The sequence below is a fragment of the Mustelus asterias genome, chromosome 11 (genome assembly GCF_964213995.1).
Source record: "Mustelus asterias chromosome 11, sMusAst1.hap1.1, whole genome shotgun sequence".
Taxonomy (NCBI): Eukaryota; Metazoa; Chordata; class Chondrichthyes; order Carcharhiniformes; family Triakidae; genus Mustelus; species Mustelus asterias.
Window position 1 is genome coordinate 75,567,828 of NC_135811.1, and position 26,855 is coordinate 75,594,682.

The 26,855-nt window shown below is 43.1% G+C and overlaps 1 protein-coding gene across 1 annotated transcript in view; it reads right to left on the reverse strand.

The window, feature by feature from the left end:
- myo1d (myosin 1D) overlaps positions 1-26,855 on the reverse strand; it is a 562,434-nt gene that overhangs the window by 223,192 nt on the left and 312,387 nt on the right. Inside the window, exon 18 of the mRNA XM_078223777.1 lies at positions 21,171-21,315. Coding sequence (XP_078079903.1) covers positions 21,171-21,315 — 145 coding nt within the window. The remainder of the gene's footprint in view (positions 1-21,170; positions 21,316-26,855) is intronic.

A 26,855-nucleotide genomic window follows, 5' to 3' on the forward strand; every position in this document is an offset into this window, starting at 1 on the left:
CAAAAACAAGAAAGTCATGCAAAACTTTTACAAATCTCTGCTTGGACCTTAGCAGATGTTTTGTGCATAATTCTGGGCACTGCCCTTTGATAAGGATATGGGGCAGCAGTCGGTGCATACTCAATGGGCTGAATAGCTCCTTCTGCATTGTAGGATTTCTATAATTCTATCAAGGCCTTAGCGGGGTTACAGTGGGGTTTATCCGCATACCAGGGATGAGGGATTTTATTAATTTGGAATTGTTCCTAGAACAGTGAAGGCAAAGAAGAAACCTAATAAAGGCATTCAAAATTGAGGGGTTTCAATAAAGAGAAACAATTTTTTTTGGCAAGTGGGTCAACAATCAGCAGTCACAGATTTAAAATAATTGGTAGAACAAACGGAGAGGAAATGAGAAGCAAATCCTTCACTCAGAGCTATTATGTACTAACTGAAAGAATAGTGGAATCCATTTCAATAGGAATCTTTGTGCTTGAAAATAACTAATTTGCACAATTTAGGGGAATAAAATTGGGATCGGGGACTAAATCGGTAAGCTCTTTCAGAGTCAGCATAGTACGATGGACCAAATGACTTCCTTGTGTGCTGTAAAATTCTATGATTCTAATGTATAATTACATACTTACATAGTAACTTAATTAGCATTTGACAAATTCAACTTTGCTTTCTTCATGTGATTAAAATTCAATGAGTGGAAACATTAAACGGACATGTAATTTCTGATCGTTTTTCTTTTTTTCCAAACATATGTTAATCTTGCCTCTGGATATAGTAAGTAAAGCATGAAAGAAAGTAAAAGAAAAAAAGCACTTATATAGTGTTTTTTACAATCACTACATGTCTAAAACGCTTTACAGCCAATGAGGTATAATTGAAGTGGTCACTGTTGTAATGTAGGAATAGCTGACCAGTGCTCCTTCACCTCAACATTCAAGTTATCAAAAAACATTTCCTTTTGGGAACAAGCCCATATTACATCCTTATATTTACATATTAGAAAATAATAGGAATTCAAAATATTTACAAAGCCAATAAAACATTTTTTATTGCTCTCTTGCTTCTCCAGAAAACGGAGTAAGTACACTTTGTGGGTGAATTTCCAAGTCACGAGGCAAAAAAAAGAGATTGTTGAGACTTCAGGACCTAAGTCAGTCTATTTGCAATGGAATGTTGATGTTCAGGGTGTGCTCAGAAGGAGCACAGAAACGTTGTTGAGTATATTTGAGGCTGGAATAGACAGATGCTTATGTCTCTCAGGGAATCAAGCGATATGAGAAACAGGTAAGAAAGTGGAGTTGAAGCTGAGATCAACCTCAGTCGTAATGAATAGTGGAGCCACCTCATACAGCCTTATTGTCTACTCCTGCTCCTATTCCTTACATTCTTATTATGCTCTATTGTAAAAAAACTCAACCTCATCCGATTTAAAATAGCCCAATTGCTCTTCATACCTGCCAGCATCCTAATGATTCTGCTTTGTAACCTTCTTTTGCCGCTATGCCATTCCTACAGTGCGAGGCCCAAAACTGCATACACTTCTCCAATAATGGTCTTACTAAGGTCTAATATAGATTTACGTTATACTTCAAATTTTATATTTTATACATCTTGCCACAAAACTCAATATCACATTAATTGTGTCATGGTCTTGCCCACTTGAGATGTTGCTTTCAATATCATGAAAATCATTAGCTTGAATCACCAAATCCATCTGCTGTTTCACATTATCCAGCATCCCTTCATTCAAAGTACATTCAGGCCAAAATGATGACAGAGGGTGGACTTTTCTGGGCTCCCCCGTGGCATGATTTCTGGTGGCAGAGGCAGCTCACCACAGATCACTGACGGGACCTTATAGCCCTGCCGATGTGTACACCGTTTTGCATGGCTCACCCATCTTGTCGCCAGGGAAATCAGGGATTGCTTTTGGCGAGACTGGAAGATCCCACCAGCAGGAAGGACCGGAAAATCTCACCCATGGAAATTCAGCTGCCGCTAATTTGCCTAATCCACCAGCCTATCACTATGCATGGTACAGTGATTAGCATTGCTGCCTCACAGCGCGAGGGACCTGGGTTCGATTCCCGGCTTGGGTCACTGTCTGTGTGGAGTTTTCATATTCTCCCTGTGTCTGCGTGAGTTTCCTCAGGGTGCTCCGGTTTCCTCCCACAGTCTGAAAGATGTGCTGGTTAGGTGCATTAACCCGAACAAGCGCTGGAGTGTGGTGACTAGGGGAATTTTACAGTAACTTCATTGCAGTGTTAATGTAAGCCTTATTTGTGACTAATAAACTTTAAATAAATAAACTTTAACTTTATTCTCTTTCAGTTTTGTCCTCATTATTATGCCTCCTACTTGGCTTCACAGGCTAACTATAAGTTTGGACACAACTTTAACTAACACTGGCATGTTCCTCAGTGGTGGGAGGCGGCCCACCATTGGCCGGCAGCAGGATCTTCTGGTCCTGTCACTGTCAATGGGATTTTCCACTAAAGCCACGCTGCCAGGGACCCCACAGCGCTGTCAGCAGGGCCGGAAGATCCCACCAGTGGGAAGGGTAGGAAAATCACGCCCATTATGTCGAAATCACTGATGTACGATGTACAGACTGCCCAAGAACAAAACCTCATGGGATTCCACTACCCGACTTACAACCACTCTGGCAAACCCCTACTTCCATTTCCTGTCTTTTAACAGGCAATCTGCCACCCTACTCTCATTTCATATTACTAATCTTCCCCAGTAACTACCTGTGTAGTACACCTTGATAAGATTTTTTGAAAGACAATTGTACTTCTCCACTCTACTGCATGTCACCACCTCATAAAATTCGACAGGTCCCTCAAGCACACATTTTGTTCTGAAATTCTGTAATGTGTGTCACCAATTATTTCCTCTTCATCTAGATATTTACTAATTTCATCTTGAAATTTCTAAACATTCCCCACCATAGATGTTAAACAAACCAGACTGTAAGTACTTGAATTAACTCTGTTTCCTTTTTTAAAATGGATATTTCATTGAACACTTTTGAGATTCATGACACACATCAATTCTCAATTGAAACCTGAAATTATAGTTTCTATGGGTTTCTGCTACTTGTTGTGCATTTGTCCTGGATGTTCGCAATCAGATTCTACTCTACTTTATTCTAACAAACATTACTAACATTTTCCCTTTATGTATTGTGAGTTATTTTGCTTATCCTCTCTTAAACCTTCCCTATTACAATCTGGTGTCCTTGCTTTTGTTCCAGCTTTCTCCCCTTTGAGTTGGAAGTTAGCATTGTTATGACCCGGTGTTATTTGCTCATCTTTCACTCAACTATATGACCTAGCAACACCTCTCCCCTTGTAAGCACATAGGAACATGGGAACAGAAGTGCCTCAAGCCTGTTTTCCACCATTTATTTCATTCATGGCTGATCTACACCATTGCTGCCTCCTAGCGCCAGGGACCCAGGTTCAATTCTGGCCTCAGGTCACTGACTGTGTGGAGTTTGCACTTTCTCCCCCTGTCTGCGTGGGTTTCCTCCGGGTGCTCTGGTTTCCTCCCTCAGTCCAAAGATGTGCGGGTTAGGTTGATTGGCCATGCTAAATTGACCCTAGTGTCAGGGGGATTAGCAGGGTAAATGTGCAGGGTTAGGGGAATAGAGTCTGGGTGGGATTGTGGTCGGTACAGACTCGATGGGCCGAATGGTCTCCTTCTGTACTGTAGGGATTCTATCATTATATGATACCCATCTTGGTTCCATATAAACAGACTGATTGAGGAAAGAGCCCTGCAGACAATTTTAGAATCATTGCTCTTTCTGCTGTTATGTCACCTTATCTTTATTTGTCTGAAGCGTAGTTCATTGCTATATTCCATCCTTTTAAACCTCTTGTTTTTATTAAAAATATATTGTTCCAGTCAGCACAATTGGTTTATAGCAGAAATAAAGTTTTATATTTTAAAATCAATTCCTCAGTCTTTTTCCATATTTTTTACTGGAAAGGACCAGAAAATAGAATACCTTTGGGTAAATGCAGCCTAGGTTACCATGACACACACATATATGGGATCGTAGATTAACATGTCACATAAATATGGAAATAAAAGCACTAGTAAAGATAAAAAATCCTTGAGATGTCTTATCTTAAATAAAGAGAAATATAATATTCAGGGAATATTCAAGGTGAATAACTGTCGAGAGTCACAACATGCTCAACTGGGTAGATTAGAACTTTCTAAATCATGAGTGAAAATGCAGAGATTTCTAACAAAGATCCGATTTCCCCAGTGAGATTACTGTCCAACATTTACTCACATTATGTACTTTTTTTGTTAGCACTAGTGCTTTGGTAGATAGCAGCCAGGATAAACTCAGCAGTTAATGCAGGATAACATTCCCCCGCGGAGGTCCAACAACTGTGACAATCCTTGTGATAATCCACAACAGATTACTAGAGAATAAATTGGCATTATGTAGGGTCCACCATGATTATTAAGATAGTATGCTGTATCTAGGTAAATATACAAAAAGAATGAAAAGATCACAGACTAGATTTAATGGATAGCAAATCATTATAGAAGGTCCCTGGAAAAACAGCCTGTGTAAAAGCATTCAGCTTTTTAACTAGCTGATCTACAGTGGCAGTATTCACAGGTAGTCTGGGGTATGGTGTATATTTTAAACTTTAGCTGGTAATATGGAGCTGTGCTTATCCGATCCTGACTTTTAAATGATACTATTTGGATGTTCCCTTCAGAAAACAAACTTAATTGTAGAGCAGTAGCTGCTCATGAATACCCAAATCCTGCACTAAATTGTCAAGATCTTGAACCAGTACACACAGCCACAGTGTGCTGCAGGATCCCGAAATAAGTTTCCAACCTCTTTTAACATCCAGTACTAAAACTGCTCACATTGCCATCAGCATCCTTCCATCTGTAAAAGATGATGGACAAACAACAAAAAATCCATTTCAACCTGTGTTTTCATATGGCACACTGAGTTGATGGTTTATGAGGCCAACCTTTGAGAGGCAGTTTCTTCCACAAGTGCCATTCATTAAGCTACCAAGTGTTACTGTGGGTTGTGGTTCTCTGCATTGGCATCTCTTGCCAAGCCACTGTAGTCATTGGTCATTGTGGTGGCACATGCCAGCTCACAGGTTGTGTTGCTTTTTCCCTCTGTTGTCAGCCGGTGTCTCCCAAATGCAATAACCAATGTCTAGGCCCTTCATGTCACACCTGCAAGCATCCTGGAAGCAGAGCTTTGAGCATCCTACTGGGTTGTCTAGCTGCGGCTACTTCATCATATAGAAAGTCCTTTGGAATGCAAGTGTCTTCCATCCTGCAGATATGCCCAAGCCAATGAAGCCACCTCAGTTTGATGATTGCTAACAAATTGGGACTTCTGCCTTTGACAGGACTACCACATTTGTGATTTTATCCTGCCATAATATACCCATAATGCACAACAGACAGCAAAAATGGAAATTGTTGAGCTTCTTTGCTTAATAGTTGGAAGTCATACAGTAAGGTGCTGAGAACATAAGCCCTAGAAACCATCAGCTTGGTCCTAAGGGCCCACATGGTATTATTCCATGCGTGCTTTATGAGTTGGGCAAAAGGTAGTAGATGTTTTCCCTATGTGTGCATCAAGTTCTGCATCAAGGGACAGACTGCCTGTTACCATGGAGCACATAACACTCTGTGAAACACTTCAAGCTGTATGTTATTTAGTGTGATCCAGGGCAGAGATGCAACACTTTGTCCCATGATCACAGTTTTCATGATGCTTTTAATCAGGAAGAGCAAGTTATAGGGTTAAGGGAGAGGTAGTCCATAAGTTTTTGTAGCTGAGTTTCCATGTGGGTGACTAGCACAGTATCATCAGTGTAGAGGCATTCCCTGATCAGGACACAATGTGTTTTTGTCTTCGCCTTTTACCTGACCTATAGAATGTAAGTAGGCTCCATTATCTGCAGGGAAGGCAAAGGTCAGGAGCATGGAGAGGAAGATGTCAAACAGAGTGGGGCTGTGAAACAGTGCTGTTTCACTCTATTCTTTGCTCTGATACTTATGGAAATGGAGCCATCAAACTGTACAGAGTGGCACAAGTTACCATGGGAGGAGTGGATGATTTCAGGAGCTTTAATGGACAGCTAATTTTCCCTAAAATCTGGTAGAGTCCTGCTCTGCTGATGGTTTTGAATGTCTTAGTGAGATCTACAAATGCAAGGTAAAGTGGTATACCCTGTTCCTTACACTCCTCCAGTAGTTGAAGATCATGTCCACAGTAGATCTGCCACCACAGAAGAAACTGCAGTATGCTTCTGATATATTCAGTCTGCAAGTAGATGGAATTTGTTTTACAAGTATGACCCTAGCAAACGCTTATGACACTAAGGAGTGAGATTCTCCTTCAGTCGTTTCACCCTCCTCTATCACCTTTGCTTTTGTATAGTGTGATGACTTTTGCATCATACATCTTTTATGGAACAGAACCTACTTTCCAACAGACAAGATGATCATAATTGTGGTAATAGATGGAACTTTCTGTGCTTGCTAGTTTGGCTGGGATTCCATTCTTCCGGGGTGTTTTTCTGTTTGCACAGGGAGTGTTCTTAAGCTCAAGTGATGATTGTTCTTCATGTATCTCAACCATGACAGGAAGGTGTGGGAGAGCTTCAAATGTGGACTGGGAGTTTTCTGTCGCATACAAGTACGACAACAACAAGTGTTCAATCCGGCAGAAAATCTGTTTAGTTCTGTTGGTTAGTACTTCACCATCTGTTGACTGAAGGGTGGAAAACTTTGGTGAGGGTAGGACCAAGTGCCCGCCTGGTCTCTTCATACACACCTTGCAGTTTTCAGTGTCACAGACAGTTTGGATTTCTTGACATAACAGATGCAATCAAAGGCCTCAGTGGGCGGACATAGGCTAACTACTGGCAGCAGCTGGAAGAGTTGATCAGGAAACTAGCTTGAACTGGTCTCTGTTGTACCTGGACTCATGTGGAGACTGGGGTAAAAACAGTAAGAAGTCTCACAACATCAGGTTAAAGTCCAACAGGTTTATTTGGTAGCAAAAGCCACAAGCTTTCGGAGTGCTGCCCCTTCGTCAGGTGAGTGGGAGTTCTGTTCACAAACAGGGCATATAAAGACACAAACTCAATTTACAAAATAATGGTTGGAATGCGAGTCTTTACAGGTAATCAAGTCTTAAAGGTACAGACAATGTGAGTGGAGAGAGCGTTAAGCACAGGTTAAAGAGATGTGTATTGTCTACAGACAGGACAGTTAGTGAGATTTTGCAAGCCCAGGCAAGTCGTGGGGATTACAGATAGTGTGACATGAACCCAAGATCCTGGTTGAGGCCGTCCTCATGTGTGCGGAACTTGGCTATCAGTCTCTGCTCAGTGACTCTGCGTTGTCGTGTGTTGTGAAGGCCGCCTTGGAGAACGCTTACCTGAAGATCAGAGGCCGAATGCCTGTGACCGCTGAAGTGTTCCCCAACAGGAAGAGAACACTCTTGCCTGGTGATTGTCAAGCGGTGTTCATTCATCCATTGTCGTAGTGTCTGCATGGTCTCCCCAATGTACCATGCCTCAGGACATCCTTTCCTGCAGCGTATCAGGTAGACAACGTTGGCCGAGTTGCAAGAGTATGTACCGTGTACCTGGTGGATGGTGTTCTCACGTGAGATGATGGCATCCGTGTCGATGATCCGGCACGTCTTGCAGAGGTTGCTGTGGCAGGGTTGTGTGGTGTCGTGGTCACTGTTCTCCTGAAGGCTGGGTAGTTTGCTGCGGACAATGGTCTGTTTGAGGTTGTGCGGCAGTTTGAAGGCAAGAAGTGGAAGTGTGGGGATGGCCTTGGCGAGATGTTCGTCTTCATCAATGACATGTTGAAGGTTCCGGAGAAGATGTCATAGCTTCTCCGCTCCAGGGAAGTACTAGACGACGAAGGGTACTCTGTCCACCGTGTGTCGTGTTTGTCTTCTGAGGAGGTCGGTGTGGTTTTTCGCTGTGGCGCGTCAGAACTGTCGATCGATGAGTCGAACGCCATATCTTGTTCTTATGAGGGCATCTTTCAGCATCTCCAGGTGTCTGTTGCGATCCTCCTCATCTGAGCAGATCCTGTGTATACGGAGGGCTTGTCCGTAGGGGATGGCTTCTTTAACGTGTTTAGGGTGGAAGCTGGAGAAGTGGAGCATCGTGAGGTTATCCGTGGGTTTGCGGTAGAGTGAAGTGCTGAGGTGACCGTCCTTAATGGAGATGTGTGTGTCCAAGAATGCAACCGATTCCGGAGATTAGTCCATGGTGAGTCTGATGGTGGGATGGAACTTGTTGATGTCATCATATAGTTGTTTCAGTGATTGTTCACCATGACTCCAAAGGAAGAAAATGTCATTTATGTATCTAGTGTATAGCATCGGTTGAAGGTCCTGTGCGATGAACGGGTCTTGTTTGAACCTGTGCATGAAGATGTTGGCATATTGAAGTGCAAATTTGGCCCCCATGGCTGTTCCGTGTGTCTGGATGAAGAACTCGTTGTTGAAGGTGAAGACATTGTGGTCCAGGATGAAGTGGATGAGTTGTAAAATTGCATCTGGAAACTGGCAGTTGTTGACGTTGAGTACTGAGGCAGTTGCAGCAATGCCATCGCTGTGGGGGATGCTGGCGTAGAGTGCCGAGACATCCATTGTGACGAGGAGTGCTCCAGGTTCAACTGCTCCATGTGTGCTGAGTTTCTGTAGGAAGTCCGTAGTGTCGCGACAAAAGCTGGGGGTTCTTTGTACAATGGGGTTTCAGGATGCCCTCGCGTAGCCGGAGAGGTTCTCGCACAGGGTCCCATTGCCCGATACGATGGGAAGGCCGGGTGTGTTTGCCTTGTGTATTTTTGGGAGGCAGTAGAGGCATACTTGGACTCAGCCGACCCCATTGTTTAGAAGATATAAATTCAGACATTTTGAGTGACCAGCATTGAATGAGACTTTGGACAGAGTGTGGAAGTTTGGTGAGATGGAGGAAATTTTAAGTATCTTTCCAAAAATCTAATATTGTTTATATTTAAGCCCAGCATTTAATTGCAAGTGTTGTTTAACTTCTAAATCTCATCCAGGGACCCAAGTAGTGGGACACAGCCTGTCTACGCTCAGCAGCTGAAAGAGTTAATTAATTAAGGAAACTAGCTTGAACTGGTTTCTGCTGAACCTGGCTTCAGCTAGTCCCTATGTTCAGAACATAAAAATTCAGACACCGTGACTTCACCCAGGGTGTGGCAGTTTGGTGAGCAGAACAAGTTTGGTGAAAGGGGGGGGGGGGGGTGGGGGGGAGTATTCCTTTGCTTTTCTAACTTGTTCACCTTGTAAAAATTGGTTTCTGCTGTGCCACAGGGTAGGTGGTGAACTGTTGATGAGTTACTGATGACTATACGTTAAGTGTCAAGGTCTATTTTTCAAAGATTTAAGATAGTACTGGAGTTTGTGATAAGATTAATATCTAAAAGAAAACAAGTAATTAAATAAAATACTTAATTAATTAAAGCTCATAAGTATGGCAGGGCAGGTGATGTGTCAAGGCTACAGCATGTGGGAGCTCATGAATACTGGTGCTATCCGGGCAAAAGCAACTGCAGTAAGTGATTGCGGTTTGAAGAGCTTTGGCTCAGAGATGTCGAGCTGGGGGCTGAGCTGTGGACATTGGGGCACATGAGGGAGGGTGACGGTTACCTGGATGCTTTTGTTCAGGAAGTGGTCACACCTCTTAGGATAGAATCATCTGGTTTGGGAAATGGTTAGGGTCAGGCGGACATAACTGCAGCTCAGGCAGGTAATGGGACCCAGAAGACTACAGTGTCAGGTTTGAGGTTCTTTCAATTGTTTAGATGAGTGTGGGGACTGCAGGATTGATGAGCTGACAATGTTTCATAACTACTGCCACCATGTTGTGTATCTGGCTGAATAGAAATGATCACATTAGGCTCAGAATACTGTGTTTCTTTCTGCTCTGCTCTCCATGTGGCTGGTAGACTGATTGATGGATACACTGTTACTCAGCATATGATTGCAGTTGAGCAGCAAAATGTGGCATCCCAAGTACATATTTCCACAATTTGTTCCGAGCTCTTTGCGCATAACTTAACAATATTAGTGGCCCCATCTGGACTTGTGTCACCGGATAGTAACTGCCTGGATTGGTAGAGAGAAGGGTCCCTTCGCTAACTTCCAGGTCAATCTAACCGCCTCCTCCCCCACCAACTTCTAACCAATTGTGTACTATGCTTGGATCTCACATGATGCAAGGCCCTGGCTCCCCACCAGAGAAAAGCCCAGCGGTCTCCCTCGCCTTTTCATGTACCCTCCCAGTTTTCGCTTCCCATCTTGTCCCTCTTGCTCACCGACACCCACAAACTGACGCTCTCCTGCCCACTATTTCCCCCCCTCCCCCGAACCTCTTGCTCACTGACTCACGCTTGCTAACTCTGACTCATCCTCTCTTACCTCTTAGCCGCTTCCTTCCCCAGCCTTCTCACTTATGAACTGTCTCCCGTTTGCTGATTTCCTCCCCAACCATGCTGCTCATTGATTTTCCTCACTTGCCAACCCTCCTGCTCACTGCTTGTAACTTTTTCACCGCCCTCCACTCTGACCCTCTTGTTCACCGACTCTCTCCTGCTCATTTCTTCTCTCCCGCTTACTATTTCCTTCCTACTATATCCAGACTTTCTTGCCAGGCTCCTGTGTCCCACACAACAAAATCTGTAAATTGGCCAAAATTCCCTTGCCTGCATCTTCTCCTGCATTAACACCTCAGCACCCTTCCTCGTGAGCCACAAGTCGCTCTTGCTCCTGAATGCATCAATATCCTTTTCTGTCAATCTTTTCTTGACCATACCCAACCTTCACGGGGGGGAATTAGTAACAGAAACAGTCTATATCTCAGCTTGTTTCTTTACCTTATATCCACTGCTTTTAAAGTGTTCTAAAAGTCAATTTTTTTCATCTCTCCAACCAATGCTCATCATCTGTCACCCTGCAAATGAGATCCAGGAAATTGTCGGCTCCATCTCCTCCTTGCCATGGTATTGATAGCAGACAGTGCCAATTAAATCGGCTCTCTTTCATGATACATCATATTAATGAATTTGCTTCAGTTGAATTCAGTTGTATTGATGTTTTTCATAACCACACAGATAATTTATAGGCAGCAACATTGTCTATAAATGCAATTGTTACTGTGCATTGGACCGTGAATATAAATTGTTAATCATTTTTTGGAACTGCTACTGAAACAGACTAGAAGAGATATAACTGTGTTTGGAAAGCCTTAGAAAAATCAAAGCAAACCATGCAAACAAGAACATTCAAATCAGAATATTAACCTAAACTTTTAGACCAGTACCCGTGTATATTCAAGAGATTCTTTTTCTTTCACTCAGTGCAATCAGTGTTTTGTTCCAGAAATTCACATCAAAAGTGACTGCACTATAACAGCAGTTGAACTGGAGAGAACTGAAATTCATTATGCCTGTTTTATGAAGATTTCAACAGCATGCAACTTGGAGCAGGAATACCAAATAATTCAAACATGAGTGGGAGGGTACAATGATCCCACTCAGCACTCTTGGCAAATAAGAATTGATTGCAAAGGCACTTGATTCAAATGACTGTAGTTGTATAACTGTAACTGATTGCATATGAGGAAGGTACCAGGTGTCACAACATTGAGTCAGAAGCTTGCGGAGGATTCTGCTTCTATATTTTATTGTGATACTTCAATACTGGGAAAATATCCTGAATAATTCATTTGAATATTCAATTCATTGTTACTATTTTATACTGTTCCAGAATTTTCTAGAGAGGGTCATCTTGCAACTTGCCCATTAGGTTTAGTCCTCACACATCAGCTTGAAAAACATCGAATGGCTGGAGTATTGAGCTAATAATGAATAATTAAGTCAACAGAGTATCAGGACTGTGGTGAGTGGCGGCGGGACCAACAGTCTCTCTCTTTATCAGTGTGTTTATGGGACAGAAAAACAGTTAAAAGTTTATTTATTAGTGCCACAAGTAGGCTTACATTAGCACTGCAATGAAGTTACTGTGAAAATCCCCGAGTCGCCACACTCCGGTGCCTGTTCAGGTACACTGAGGGAAAATTTAGTATGGCCAATGCACCCTAACCAGAACATCTTTCAGACTGTGGGAGGAATACAGAGCACTCGGACGAAAGCCATGCAGACATGGGGAGAACGTGCAGACTCCACACAGACAGTGACCCAAGCTGGAAATCAAACCCGGGTTCCAAACAGATGAAAGACAGAGAAGGGGGTAAATTAGAGTCAAATTATTTGTGGAGAAATGCAGAGGGAAAGAAGGATTGGATTAAGATGTTGTGAAAAGGATATTGTGGTATAATTTGAGGAGGAGATGGGGAATCGAGGGAGATGCTCTGGGCAAAGTTATCCTTCAACTAACACTTTGTCCATTTATGGCTTTGCCTGCAAAAATTGGCTGCTATATTTTTCTTAATTTTATCCATGGTGATGTTTTTCCAAGTAATTTCATTGACAGTGAAATACTTTGGTACTTCCTCAGAAGGTGCCATGGAAATTCAATTTCTTACTTTCTTAAACAGAGCCACATCATCACGGAGGCACAGGCCATACTTTACCAATGTGCCCTCCATGGTTTCACACACGTTATACAAGTAGCACGCAGGTTTTTTAAAAATGCATTATGACGTGTGAATATATCAGCAACAACTAATCTATACAAGATGGCGTTACTCCTGCAAGTCCAATCACTGGAATGTAATTGGTAGATAGTGCAATAAAAACTGAAATTGCTGGAAATACCCAGAAGCTGAAGTAGCATCTGTGGAGAGAAACAGAGATAATATTTCAGCTCAATGACCCTTAACAACTAACATAAGCTCATATTGATTGTTTAGTGTTCAGCACATCCCAAGCAATGACCAGGGGCATGACTTTGCCCTGTACACTACCAGAATACAACATTTGTTGCAAATTCTATCAGGTTTACAGGTGAGCACTGCCCCTGCCCACCACCCGCGATTCAATTTCCAGACCTCAGCAACCCAATTCCCTTCCAAGATCTTCACTGATAAATTATTTCTTAAAGTTGATCAGAAAAATACACCGAGTAGATTATTAATAACAAACCTGCTTATTTGCATGTTGTGCTGTACATGTCAAAAATTGCCAGAGCTGGGAGACTTCTATATCTTAGGTCTTGTCCTAATCTTGGGGTTAAATTCAATGAGAAGGTATTTCTTCCCTCGGAGGGTAATGAATCTGTGAAATTCTTTACTCAGAGAGCTGCAGAGGCTCAGTTATTAAGTATGTTTAAGGCTGAGCCAGACAGATTTTTAATCAGTAAGGCAATCAAGGGTTAAGAAGATAAGGTGGGAAAGTGGATTTGAGGATTATATAAGATCAGTCATGATCTCATTGAATGGTGGAGCAAACTCGATGGGCTGAATGACCTACTTCTGCTTCTACGCCTTATGGTCTTAAATCACTGGGCCCTGAACAGAGCTATATATTGTCACCTTTATGGTGATAGCCAATTAATTCAGGCTTTCAAAAAAGAACTGGATAATTACCAAAGGAGAAAAGATTTGCGGAGCTGGGGGTAGAAAGGAGAGAAAGTGGAACTTGGTGAGTTGTAATTGCAGAGAGCCGGGATCAACAAATTGGGTGAAAGTGCCTTCTCCTGTGTTGTAACAATTCTGTGACGCTATCGTAACAGGAGATTCAAGTGCACAGGCTACACAAAAAGTTCTTAAACAAGGTTTGTTCAATCAGCCAGCATCAAAACTGTACAAACTCTCAAAGGCAAGCTTAATGTCAAGGAACAAACTATTTACAGGGAATATTCAGGGCCGATTCTCCAGATCTCTGCCATATTTGTGACCACAGCACCTTGGCGCACTGACTCAGTAGTCCTGAATTGCAGCATCAGCTCCTTATTGCTGTTTTGCTCTCCTCTCTCTCTCCATGAGGGTTCTCAGACTTGGGGTTGCTACCATTTGGACTAACAAGGTCTTCAATTCTGCATCCTGGCTCTTGAGTCCAGATGTGGAGATGCCGGCGTTGGACTGGGGTAAACACAGTAAGAAGTTTAACAACACCAGGTTAAAGTCCAACAGGTTTATTTGGTAGCAAAAGCCACACAAGCTTTCGAGGCTCTAAGCCCCTTCTTCAGGTGAGTGGGAATTCTGTTCACAAACAGAACTTATAAAGACACAGACTCAATTTACATGAATAATGGTTGGAATGCGAATACTTACAACTAATCCAGTCTTTAAGAAACAAAACAATGGGAGTGGAGAGAGCATCAAGACAGGCTAAAAAGATGTGTATTGTCTCCAGACAAGACAGCCAGTGAAACTCTGCAGGTCCACGCAACTGTGGGAGTTACAAATAGTGTGACATGAACCCAATATCCCGGTTGAGGCCGTCATTGTGTGTGCGGAACTTGGCTATCAGTTTCTGCTCAGCGACTCTGCGCTGTCGTGTGTCGCGAAGGCCGCCTTGGAGAACGCTTACCCGAATATCAGAGGCCGAATGCCCGTGACCGCTGAAGTGCTCCCCAACAGGAAGAGAACAGTCTTGCCTGGTGATTGTCAAGCGGTGTTCATTCATCCGTTGTCGCAGCATCTGCATAGTTTCCCCAATGTACCATGCCTCGGGACATCCTTTCTTGCAGCGTATCAGGTAGACAACGTTGGCCGAGTTGCAAGAGTATGTACCGTGTACCTGGTGGATGGTGTTCTCACGTGAGATGATAGCATCTGTGTCGATGATCCGGCACGTCTTGCAGAGGTTGCTGTGGCAGGGTTGTGTGGTGTCTTGGTCACTGTTCTCCTGAAGGCTGGGTAGTTTGCTGCGGACAATGGTCTGTTTGAGGTTGTGCGGTTGTTTGAAGGCAAGAAGTGGGGGTGTGGGGATGGCCTTGGCGAGATGTTCGTCTTCATCAATGACATGTTGAAGGCTCCGGAGGAGATGCCGTAGCTTCTCCGCTCCGGGGAAGTACTGGACTACGGACAAGCCCTCCGTATACACAGGATCTGCTCGGATGAGGAGGATCGCAACAGACACCTCCAGACGCTGAAAGATGCCCTCATAAGAACAGGATATGGCGCTAGACTCATTGATCAACAGTTCCAACGCGCCACAGCGAAAAACCGCACCGACCTCCTCAGAAGACAAACACGGGACACAGTGGACAGAGTACCCTTCGTTGTCCAGTACTTCCCCGGAGCGGAGAAGCTACGGCATCTCCTCCGGAGCCTTCAACATGTCATTGATGAAGACGAACATCTCGCCAAGGCCATCCCCACACCCCCACTTCTTGCCTTCAAACAACCGCACAACCTCAAACAGACCATTGTCCGCAGCAAACTACCCAGCCTTCAGGAGAACAGTGACCAAGACACCACACAACCCTGCCACAGCAACCTCTGCAAGACGTGCCGGATCATCGACACAGATGCTATCATCTCACGTGAGAACACCATCCACCAGGTACACGGTACATACTCTTGCAACTCGGCCAACGTTGTCTACCTGATACGCTGCAAGAAAGGATGTCCCGAGGCATGGTACATTGGGGAAACTATGCAGACGCTGCGACAACGGATGAATGAACACCGCTCGACAATCACCAGGCAAGACTGTTCTCTTCCTGTTGGGGAGCACTTCAGCGGTCACGGGCATTCGGCCTCTGATATTCGGGTAAGCGTTCTCCAAGGCGGCCTTCGCGACACACGACAGCGCAGAGTCTCTGAGCAGAAACTGATAGCCAAGTTCCGCACACACAAGGACGGCCTCAACCGGGATATTGGGTTCATGTCACACTATTTGTAACTCCCACAGTTGCGTGGACCTGCAGAGTTTCACTGGCTGTCTTGTCTGGAGACAATACACATCTTTTTAGCCTGTCTTGATGCTCTCTCCACTCCCATTGTTTTGTTTCTTAAAGACTGGATTAGTTGTAAGTATTCGCATTCCAACCATTATTCATGTAAATTGAGTCTGTGTCTTTATAAGTTCTGTTTGTGAACAGAATTCCCACTCACCTGAAGAAGGGGCTTAGAGCCTCGAAAGCTTGTGTGGCTTTTGCTACCAAATAAACCTGTTGGACTTTAACCTGGTGTTGTTAAACTTCTTCTTGAGTCCAGTCCAACGCTGGCATCTCCACATCTTTAGCCATCCTCAGAGGCTTCAAACTGTCCTATTCATGGCTTGGCACCTTCTCTATTGCCAAGCACCATTCCTGGACCAGTGCTTGCTGTTTTCTGACTTGCTTCATGGCAGCTGGCTCCACTCCTCAGCTTGCCAAAGACGTTGTTCCCTGCAGAGAGGGGCCCACAGGAATCAACCAATTCCTTTGCTCGGTGCTTTCCCCCACTGTCACCACCTGCTGTTGGAGGCCCAGCTATGCACTTTTCTGCTTGAGAGCTACTATCCTGACAGCTGGACATGTCACTAGATAACTGTTTATCACATGATCAGAAGGTTTGATTGTTCTATGACAGTTAGCATATTTCATTCCACATCGATGGCAGCATTTCCTTTGTGCATCACTGATCTGGGCAAGAGGTCAGAGTTGGGATGATATTCAGCATTTGCCAGAGATTACCTTCTCAGCCCATCTTTCACACTGGTACTTTCACCAGCACCCAGGCTTTGTGATGGGTCAGCCACATAGGGGTCTAGATCAATCATTTCTCCACGCACTGCATGATCAGCAGCAGTGGTTGCTCCAGTTGTAGCCTCCCCCTCCCTGCTTGACATCTCCTTCTGGCACTCAAGTCAGCCTCCTGGTACTGGATGCATCTCTGGAATCCCTGATGCACATGTTCTAGAATTTGCCATTGCTATCTGACTCCTCTTCACTCAAGCCATGATCAGCTGCCACTTCAGGTTCTACTGTGCCGCTAAATGAGCTGCTTATTCCAACAATATCCACCAGACTTTTAGCAAATGAGCTAAGCTCCCATCTGGGAATGGTCTTCTGAGGTTGTCCTCCAGCTACATATTTGGTGTCATGGGTGTGACCATCGGTGCCAAGCCACTTCCCTGTTTTGGCCAAAGTACACCCCTCAGTTCTGGTGGTAGTTGGCAATATTGGTAGCTGGCAATATTGGTAGCTATCCTTGGCCAGTAGCACCATGTCCTTGCCAGAGCAACTGTGCGCTCTGACACTCGGTGTCCTGCCTGATAACGAACTGCGGTCATTTCTTAACACTTGAGACAGCCGGGCAGGATGAGTTGCTTCACTTCTTTCCCATTGTAATGAACCAATCAGAAATCCACCCTCCTGCCTGATCCCCTTGCAGTTGATGTAATTTTTTGGGCACCTTCATTATTCAGCATCTGGTTGGTAAAGGTTTGATCTTCTGGCTATCACCATAAAGGTGACAATATATAGCTCTGTTCAGGGCTCAGTGATTTAAGACCATAAGACTTGGAAGCAGAAGTAGGTCATTCAGCCCATCGAGTCTGCTCCACCATTCAATGAGATCATGACTGATCTTATATAATCCTTAAATCCACTTTCCCACCTTATCTTTATAACCTTCAATGTCTTCCTCAAACAGATGTAGCTGTCTGAGGCCCCTTAGTGGGATGAATGGCAAAGGTGAAACTGTGGATTGGGTTTAGATCTCCTTCATAAGCACATTGGTGATACCTTCCTGCATGGATTCCACAGAGGATTAGAGTGGGAATGCTGCTGTTTGCTTGAGGCCAGCACATGACGTCAAAGACCCTCTCTGAACTAGCAAAAGTCCCATGTTCAATCTTCTGGCTAAAGGCAGTTCCATTTCCTCTGTGGGGCCTGAGAGAGGAGGAATGGAGTTACCATGCCTGACATCTGCGATGTGAGAGATTGTTGAGAGCAATTGCGTTGGAAGTGTCCAACCCCATTGCAATTACTATTTGGTGTATCCTTAGGGTATGCTCAATTGCAAGGCTTACTGTACAGATAGGACAGCAGAGATTGGATTTTGCTTGCTATGCAGTCATCCCTTCTGCCTGAAATCTACATCCCCGTCTGTCCCGACCGTCACCTCCCTGTTGGTCTTCGGAGTTCAGTCTGATTTGGATGATGTAATCACATGTGTCAAAGAATGACAGTTGGGGCTTATCATTGTTAATTCCCTCCGGACATCTTCATCCTTTACCGCTGCAGCGAGGCAATTGTTCAGCTGCACGTCCCTGGTCAATTCCTCCTTCAAATCCAGGAGGACAATGCGGTCAAACAACTTCACCAGCTCCAGGATACAGAGACCGGGTTCTCTCCTTCAAACTGCTTGCAGTTTTAAAACCCCCGCTGCAGCTGTGACAGGCTGCTACTGTCTCCGACATCCATGCCAAGACTTCAAAGATCTGCTGTAACATTCATACGAACAAGGAGGAGGACATTGAGCTGCTAAAGCCTGCTCTGCCATTCAATAAGATCATGACTGATCTGATAGTAACCTCAAATCTGCATTTTGCGTACTCCTGATAACCCGTATCACCTGTTATCCCCTCTGCCTCAAAAATATTCAAAGGCTCTTTCACTGCCTTTTCAGGAAAAGAGTTCCAAAGGCTCACAACCCTCAGTGAAAATATTTTATCTCATCTCCGTTTTAAATGGACAACCCCTTATTTTTAAACAGTGACCCATAGATTTTCCCACAAAAGGAAACAGCCTCTCCATATCCACCCCGTCAAGACCCTTCATGGTCTTGTATGTTTCAATCAAGTCACTTTTACTATTCTAAACTCTGGTGGATACAAGCCTAGCCTGTCCAACCTTTCCTCTTAAGACAACCTTCCCACTCCTTGTATTAGTTTAGTAAACCTTCTCTGATCTGCTTCTGATGGATTTACATCTTTCCTTAAATAAGGCGACTAATACTGTACGCAGTTATTCCAGATGTGATCTCACTAGTGTCTTGTACAATTGAAGCACAACCTCCCTACTTTGGTATTCAAATCCCCTCACAGTAAATTATAAAATTCTATTAACTTTGCTAATTTGTTGCTGTACCTGCATATTCAAGAACAGAGACAGAAAGCTTAAAACTACAGGCGTTAGCTTAACATCATTTAGAAGTTAATATTAAAGAAGTTATAGCAGGACACAAACTATTTACAGTGAATATTCACGGCCGATGCTCCTGATCTCTGTCCTATTCATGGTCTTGCCTCCTTGACACAATGACTTGTTAGTCTGAAATTGCTACTGCAGTTCCTTGTTACAGTCCTGCTCTCCAAGAGGTTTCTCAGTCTCTCTTCAGACTGACTATGTCTCCAATTCTCCATTCCGGCTCTTTAGCTACTCGAGTTGCCCTATTCATGGTTCCTGCCACACTGCCACTCAAGTTCTGGACTTGTCCTTACTACTTTCTCCCTCACCTCATGGCATCTGATTCTGCTCCTCAGCTTGTCAAAGAGTGCTCCCTGCAGGGTAGGGCCCACTGGGGCCGACCAGTTCTCCATTATTACCAAGGCCCCACTACACTATATAAAGGGGGGGTTAGTTAACTCAGTTGGCTAGACAGCTTGTTTGTGATGCAGAGCGACGCCAACAGCACAGGTTTAATTCCTGTACCGGTTAAGGTTATTCACGAAGGCCCTGCCTTCTCAACATGTCCCTTGCTTGTGGGGTGTTGATCCTCGGGTTAAATCACCACCAGTCAGCTCTCAAAGGGGAGAGCAGCCTATGGTCATCTATGGCTACTTTACGCTTTACTCTTTTCACATCATCAAATAAATGATCAGAAGTTGAAAACATTAGTTATGAAACAGAATTTTGAAAAATAATCACAACTCAATCACATTCTTAGTTCACAAAATTCTTGAAATAGAGTAAACAAACTTCAATATGATATTGATTTTGGTGTGAAATTGCTCCCACAGCCCTCAGAGTCAGTACATTAAAATCTGGCGGAAACTTCATGAAGAGGTTTAAGGAACCTCTATGGACTGGCAATATTTCTCTTCTGCATCTGCAGCACTAGCCAAGGTCAAATCAAATTGATCCTGAAAGGGAGTGACAACTGGGATGTTGTTGTGGACTAAATTGCTCTCAACATGAACTCAATTCCCCATTTTGAAAGGTTTGGAATTGGAGCAGAATGAGTTATTTACACTGGATTTCTACAGAGTGATTTTGACTCCTTTGCATTATTTGAATATTACCATGTCATTTGAGGGGAACTATGAACATGGTTATAAACAGGCCGCATTTTAATATCTTTTCAGCATTTTTCTGTTTAAGCCACTACTGGGGTATATTAGAGTGTTTTATAAATTGGCATATTTCCAATGAATAGGATTTGCACTTAGTGTCGTATGTGATGCTCCTTAACAAATAGCAAAAGCCTGAAACCTACACTCTGAAATAACCTCTTTCTCAACCCATGCATGGAGATTCAAGGTCAACTGTATCCTGGAACAATCTGAGAGCAGAAGAGACCTTACAAGAGCAAACATAGCAAATGGTTTAAAAAAAACACACTTCATACTTAAAAAGGATTCGAGCCAACAATCATCACATCTAATGTGAAATTTATTGTATAGTGAGTTAATGCAGGAGCTGAAAGTACTTCTCCCTCCCTGATGAGGTTAACGGTGGTAAAAGCACTTGTCAAATTTGTGAAGTGAAGTGACCAAGTGCTAGTTTCTGAAATTCAGAGCTCAAATTTGCTGCATGCTCAAGTTTTTATTAATGTACCATGAAGTTAAATCACCTTACGAGTTCTTAATCCACCTCAAATTACTTGATTGATTATGCTATTAGATGAATTAATCTGGAGTAGGAATTACTACTATTAGGAGGCACCATAATTTATTTAAGGTTGATACTGAGTTTTCTATTGCTCTCCACTCTGCATCCTTTTATGGTTGTTAAAGCTTGTAATAACTGTACAATTGATTGCAAGGTTAAGGTTCAACTTATATTGCTGTGGAATCCCTTCAACTATCATCAGAAGTTATAATAAGAGACAATACCAGTTTATGACATTCAGTCTTGCGTTTGGATTAAAAATGATTGTAAATGTTTACTGGAAATATAAAGATTTGAAAACAGTAGAGGACAATCAGTACAGAATAAGCAAGGACATGTTCAGATTTATCCAAGTATTACTCACTGTTGCCAGGTAATTGCCTTCCCAGGTTCTCTGTAGGCCCAGATCAACCCTCTGGCCCCTGAGATTCTCCACAGCCGCAACCTTTGCTCTGACCTGTGGCAAGTCAGCCGGTGGGATACACTTAATCAGCTGATACGCTCTCCACCTATCAACAGAAATGGAATGAAAGCAAATGTAGTTTGAAGGTAAAGAAAGATTAGTACTTACATAGCTTTCTTCAAAGTCTCTGTATGTGACAAAGTATTTACAGCCAATGAGGTGAGAACTGTCGTCACAGCCACACATCAGCCTGACTTGGAAATACATCAGCCGTTATTTCACTGTCGGAGTCAAAATCCTGGAACTCCCTCCCTAGCAGCACTGTGAATCATAGAATCCCTACAGTGCAGAAGAGGCATTTGGCCTATCGAGTCTGCACCAACTCTTTGACAGAGTATACTACCCAGGTCCTTTCCCTGACCTATCCCTGTAACACCATACATTTACCCCACTAATCCACCTAACCTACATATCTTTGGACACTAAGGAGCAATTTAGCGTGACCAATCCACCTAACCTGCACATCTTTGGACTGTGAGGGAAACTGGAGCACCTGGAGGAAACCCGCGCAGACACGGGGAGAATGTGCAAGCTCCACACATACAGTACCCAAAGCCGGAATTGAACCTGGGTCCCTGGAGCTGTGAGGCAGCAGTGCTAACCACTGTGCCACCGTATCTACATCACAGGGATTGCAGCGGTTCAGGAAGGTAGCTCACCAACACCTTCCTGAGGGCAATTAGGAATGGGAAATAAATGCTGGCTGTGCTAGTCATGTTCACATCACAGGAGAATGAATAAAAAATAAACTTGGACATTTAATAAATAAGGAGTCGCTGGAGTGGCCTTGTTGCAGGAAGTTGGTATGGGGATATCCAGAAGACTGAGTAGCATGACATTCAAAGAACACTGGAAGACTTGCAGGGAAAAGGGAGCCTGATGAAAAAACCAGAGAAACTTGGAATGAAATTTTCAAAATCACATATCTGCTGGGAGCATGGTGTTCGGTTGTGTTAGTTAATGGTGAAGCAACCTTTTTAGTCTATTATACTTATTACCTGTTAAATCATGTTTTTTTTTTAAACAGTAGAAGTCTTAAAACATGACATCTTGTTCTGCAATTCCTCTGCTTCCATGCTGTAAATCTCTGACTCTATGCTGTTTGCTGTGCAATCCAAATCTGTTTTTTAAATATTATCAATCCCTATGGGAATTGGAACAATCTTAACTTCAAGGATTATGTTATGAAGAGGGATTAAACAAATTAAGGTAAATTCCCTGAAAGTTAGGCATTGGGGAGGCAATGGCCTAGTGGTATTATCATGGGACTATTAATCCAGATACTCAGCTAATGTTCAGGGGACCTGGGTTTGATTCCCGCCACGGCAGATGGTGGAATTTGAATTAAAATCAAAAAATATCTGGAATTAAGAATCTATTGATGACCACGAAACCATTGTCGATTGTCAGAAAAACCTATCTGGTTCACTAATGTCCTTTAGGGAAGGAAATCTGCCAACCTTACCGGGTCTGGCCTACATGTGACTCCAGAGCCACAGCAATGTGGTTGACTCTCAACTGCCCTCCAAGGGCAATTAGGGATAGGTAATAAATACTGGCCAGCCAGTGACACCAATGTCCCACGAATGAATATAAACAAAGACAGTTAAGGGGTGATTTGATTGAAAGTCACAAGGTATTAAGGGGAATAGATAAGGTAGATGGGATAAGTTTGTAACTGTGTTCTGAAAATGGCAATTAATACTAGATCAACTTAATTTTAAAACTGAAACTGATTGAGTTCTGTTAACAAACTGTTTTAAGAATTTGGTGCAAAGGTAGGTATATGGATTTAAATTCAGACCAGTCATGATCAAACTGATGGAACAGGTTTGAGGGACGAAATAGCTATTGATGTTCCCATGTTCTTTTCTAGGATTTCTTTTTAGGGCCTAGGTGTCAAACTGAAAATCATTTTAACAGGATTCTGGATTGGTTGAAGTGAAAGATTAATATCTGTAGCTCTTTCTTCATTGGAGTCTGGTTGCTTATCAGCAATTAGCTTTGATAGTTTAAATGACACATATTCATGCCTTACAATAATCCAAATAATTTTACATGGTCAAATCCTGTCATTATAAAAAAAATGCATCTCCTGGAAGCAAGCAACAGTACTCAAGATTTTCTGCTCTATAATCGAGCTGTCACATGCCAGGTATTATATGCTGTCATCTTAATACCTGTATTACAAAAAACAAAAGCAGTAAGCTGCTTGACAGCAAATATACTATTCTAACCGTAGCCTATCCACTGGTTTAAATCGACGCACATTGTACTCATGTGTATCTAAAACACCTTAGATCCTATACTATTTTTCTTTAAACATTAGCATTATTAACATGCTCTCAAGATGCCACAGAAGAGATTAGTGAGCAAAATTAAAGCTCATGGTATTGAGGGTAATGTATTAACATGGATAGAGAACTGGTTGGCAGACAGGAAGCAGAGAGTGATAATAAACAGGTCCTTTTCACAATGGTAGGCAGTGACTAGTGGGATACCACAGGGTTCAGTGCTGGGAAACCAGATGTTCACAATATACATGCATGGTTTGAACGAAGGAATTGATTGCAATATCTCCAAATGTGCAGACAACACTAAGCTGAGTGGCAGTGTGTGCTGTGAGGAGGATGCTAAGAGGCTGCAGAGTGACTTGGACAGGCTTGCTGAGTGGGCAAATACTTGGCAAATGCAATATAATGTGGATAAATGTGAGGTTATCCACTTTGGTGGCAAAAACAGGAAGAAGGATATTATCTGAATGGTGGCAGTTTAGGAAAAGAGGAAATGCAATGTGACCTGGCTGTCTTGGTTGAATAGTCACTGAAGGTTTGCATGCAGGAACAGCAGGTGGTGAGGAAAGCTAATGGCATGCTGGCCTTAAGAGCAAGAGGATGAGAGTCTTGGAGTAGGGATGTCTTGCTGCAGTAATACAGAGCTTTGATGAGGCCACACCTTGCGTATTGTGTGCAGTTTTGGTCTCCTAGTCTGAGGAAGGACATTCTTGCTATTGAGGGAGTCCAGCAAAGGTTCACCAGACTGATCCCCGGAATGTCAGGACTGACATATGAAGAAAGACTGGATCAATTGGGCGGCACGGTAGCACAGTGGTTAGCACTGCTGCTTCACAGCTCCAGGGACCTGGGTTCGATTCCCGGCTTGGGTCACTGTCTGTGTGGAGTTTGCACATTCTTCTCGTGTCTGCGTGCGTTTCCTCCGGGTGCTCCAGTTTCCTCCCACAGTCCAAAGATGTGCAGGTTAGGTTGATTGTCCATGCTAAAATTGCCCCTTAGTGTCCTGAGATGCGTAGGTTAGAGGGGTTAGCGGGTAAATATGTAGGGATAAGGGGGTAGGGCCTGGGTGGGATCGTGGTCGGCTCGATGGGCCAAATGGCCTCTTTCTGCACTGTAGGGTTTCTATGAAATTGGGCTTGTACTCACTGGAATTTAGAAGAATGAGAGGGTGATCTCATAGAAACATATAAAATCCTGATGGGACTGGACAGGCTAGATGCGGGTGAATGTTCTCAATGGTGGGGAAGTCCAGAACTAGGGGTCAAAGAATAAGGGGTAAGTCATTCAGGAGTGAGGTGAGGAAGAACTTCACCTCACTTTAGAGTTGTGAACCTGTGGAATTCTCTACCACAGAAAGCTGTTGTGGCCAGTTCGTTAGATATGTTCAAGAGGGAGATGGACGTGGCCCTTCTGGTTAAAGGGATCAAGGGATATGGAAAGAAAGTGGGATACTAAAAGTGCATGATCAGCCATGATCATATTGAATGGTGGTTCTGGCTCGAAGGGCTGAATGGCCTACTCCTGCACCTATTTTTTATGTTTCTCTCAGGTTCCAGCTACTGATGTTTATCCAGTGATCCCTTGTTTGAAAGTATGAGTGTACAACAGTGGGTGAGACCAGGATTATGGTCAGCTATGCCGTTCCTCTATCCAATTAGCCAACTGACACCAATGGACTAGGCTCATACAGGAAGTGTATCATTTGGGCGAAGTACAAGAGGGTTGATTGGTCAAGAATCTGTACCATAGCATCTTTCAGAAAGGAGAAGAGAAAATTGGGGATCATGAAAGGGAAAAAACGTTAAGACTGTAGTGGGAAGCAGGAGATCTGTGGCGCAGCCCTATCTCTGTCCAAATCCAGGATTTGATGGCTATGGAAGGCACATTCGTAACACCACCGAACTGATTGATTATAACCTACAAGTTCTTCCAATAAACCTATGGCAGGCGGTAAGAACAGAATCGTCTTTTGGTCAGCCATGCTTTATGCAGAGTGACCTTCCCACCCCCATGTTACACTGTTTGCTTCACACTAGTGACTGTTCTAGGAAAAACAAGCTAAAGAAAACAAACACAAGCATGCGCTTTGTCTGACTTGTATTTTTAGACATAGGAAGTTCTTCTAAATCCAAGTAATAGGAAGCACAATATCCTTTCACCTCTAGTGCAATCCAAACAGAAAATGTTGCCTTTGTTGGCTTTATGACTGGTTTAAAATGAATTTGGGCAATCTTAAATAGACTTGTTATAGGAATAGTTGCAGGCTGCATAACAGTACACAGAGAACCATTCTCACTCAAAGATTACATGGATACCTTGTGTGATAATAGGAAGCTTCCTACAGGTATAATGGGTATTGCTTCCCTGAACTTTGGATTTCAGCATTGAACAAAGTTAACTCTCACATTTTCAATAAAAATTGTACACGACATAGTTTGATACAATATATAATAGCAGAATATAGCTAATATTAGTGTTCACTGTTGGGTATCCATGTACAAAATCTTAATTTCTCCTTGTTTATTTTCTCCAATTTCTTCTACCAAAGTAGTCAGGGAGAAAAAAAGTGCGCCCGAGGTTAAAAATTAACCACTTCCTGATTTTTTTGGAGTTTACTCTCCGAAACCTTATGTTCACGATTGTACACTGGTTTCTGGAATCTTGTATGCACTTGATTCATTTTAAATTATTTAAATTTCTGTTTGACCTGGAGCTTGTGTTGTGAGCTAGAATGCATCAGATTCCCGTGGTATTGGCAGAGAACGAGCAACCCAGATAAATCATTGGTGCAGATGAGGTGCCCGACAGCTGGATAGAATAGATGGTCATCAGCTGGCGCTTCAGAAAGAATCAAGGACACCAATTTTGTTACATAAAATTTTGGAGCCAAAATAGGCAGACTTGGCACACATATTCAGCAAAGCAGTGGCAGCAACTTAAAATAAATAATTTCAACAAAATTGCTGCTTTGAGTGGTCAAAAGCACAAGTAACAAAGGTCAAAATATTCTTTCACATCAACAAATCAATTCTGTGTTAACTGTAGTTACCTAATAGGGCACCCTGCTGTATTCATGCACTGCTTTTAATGGAAGCCACAGAGAGATGAACGCATGGCTTTTGACACTGAGAAATGTTAGACAGCTGGGACTAAATAAAGCATCAGAGCTCAAACTCCAATCTTAGCAGAAATTAGGCTTTTGTTCCACTTTGCCACACATCTAAAAGGTTCACAGGCTTAACATTTATTAAAGAGACTCAAGTGTACAACTGCAGTGTTGCCAAATTAAGCT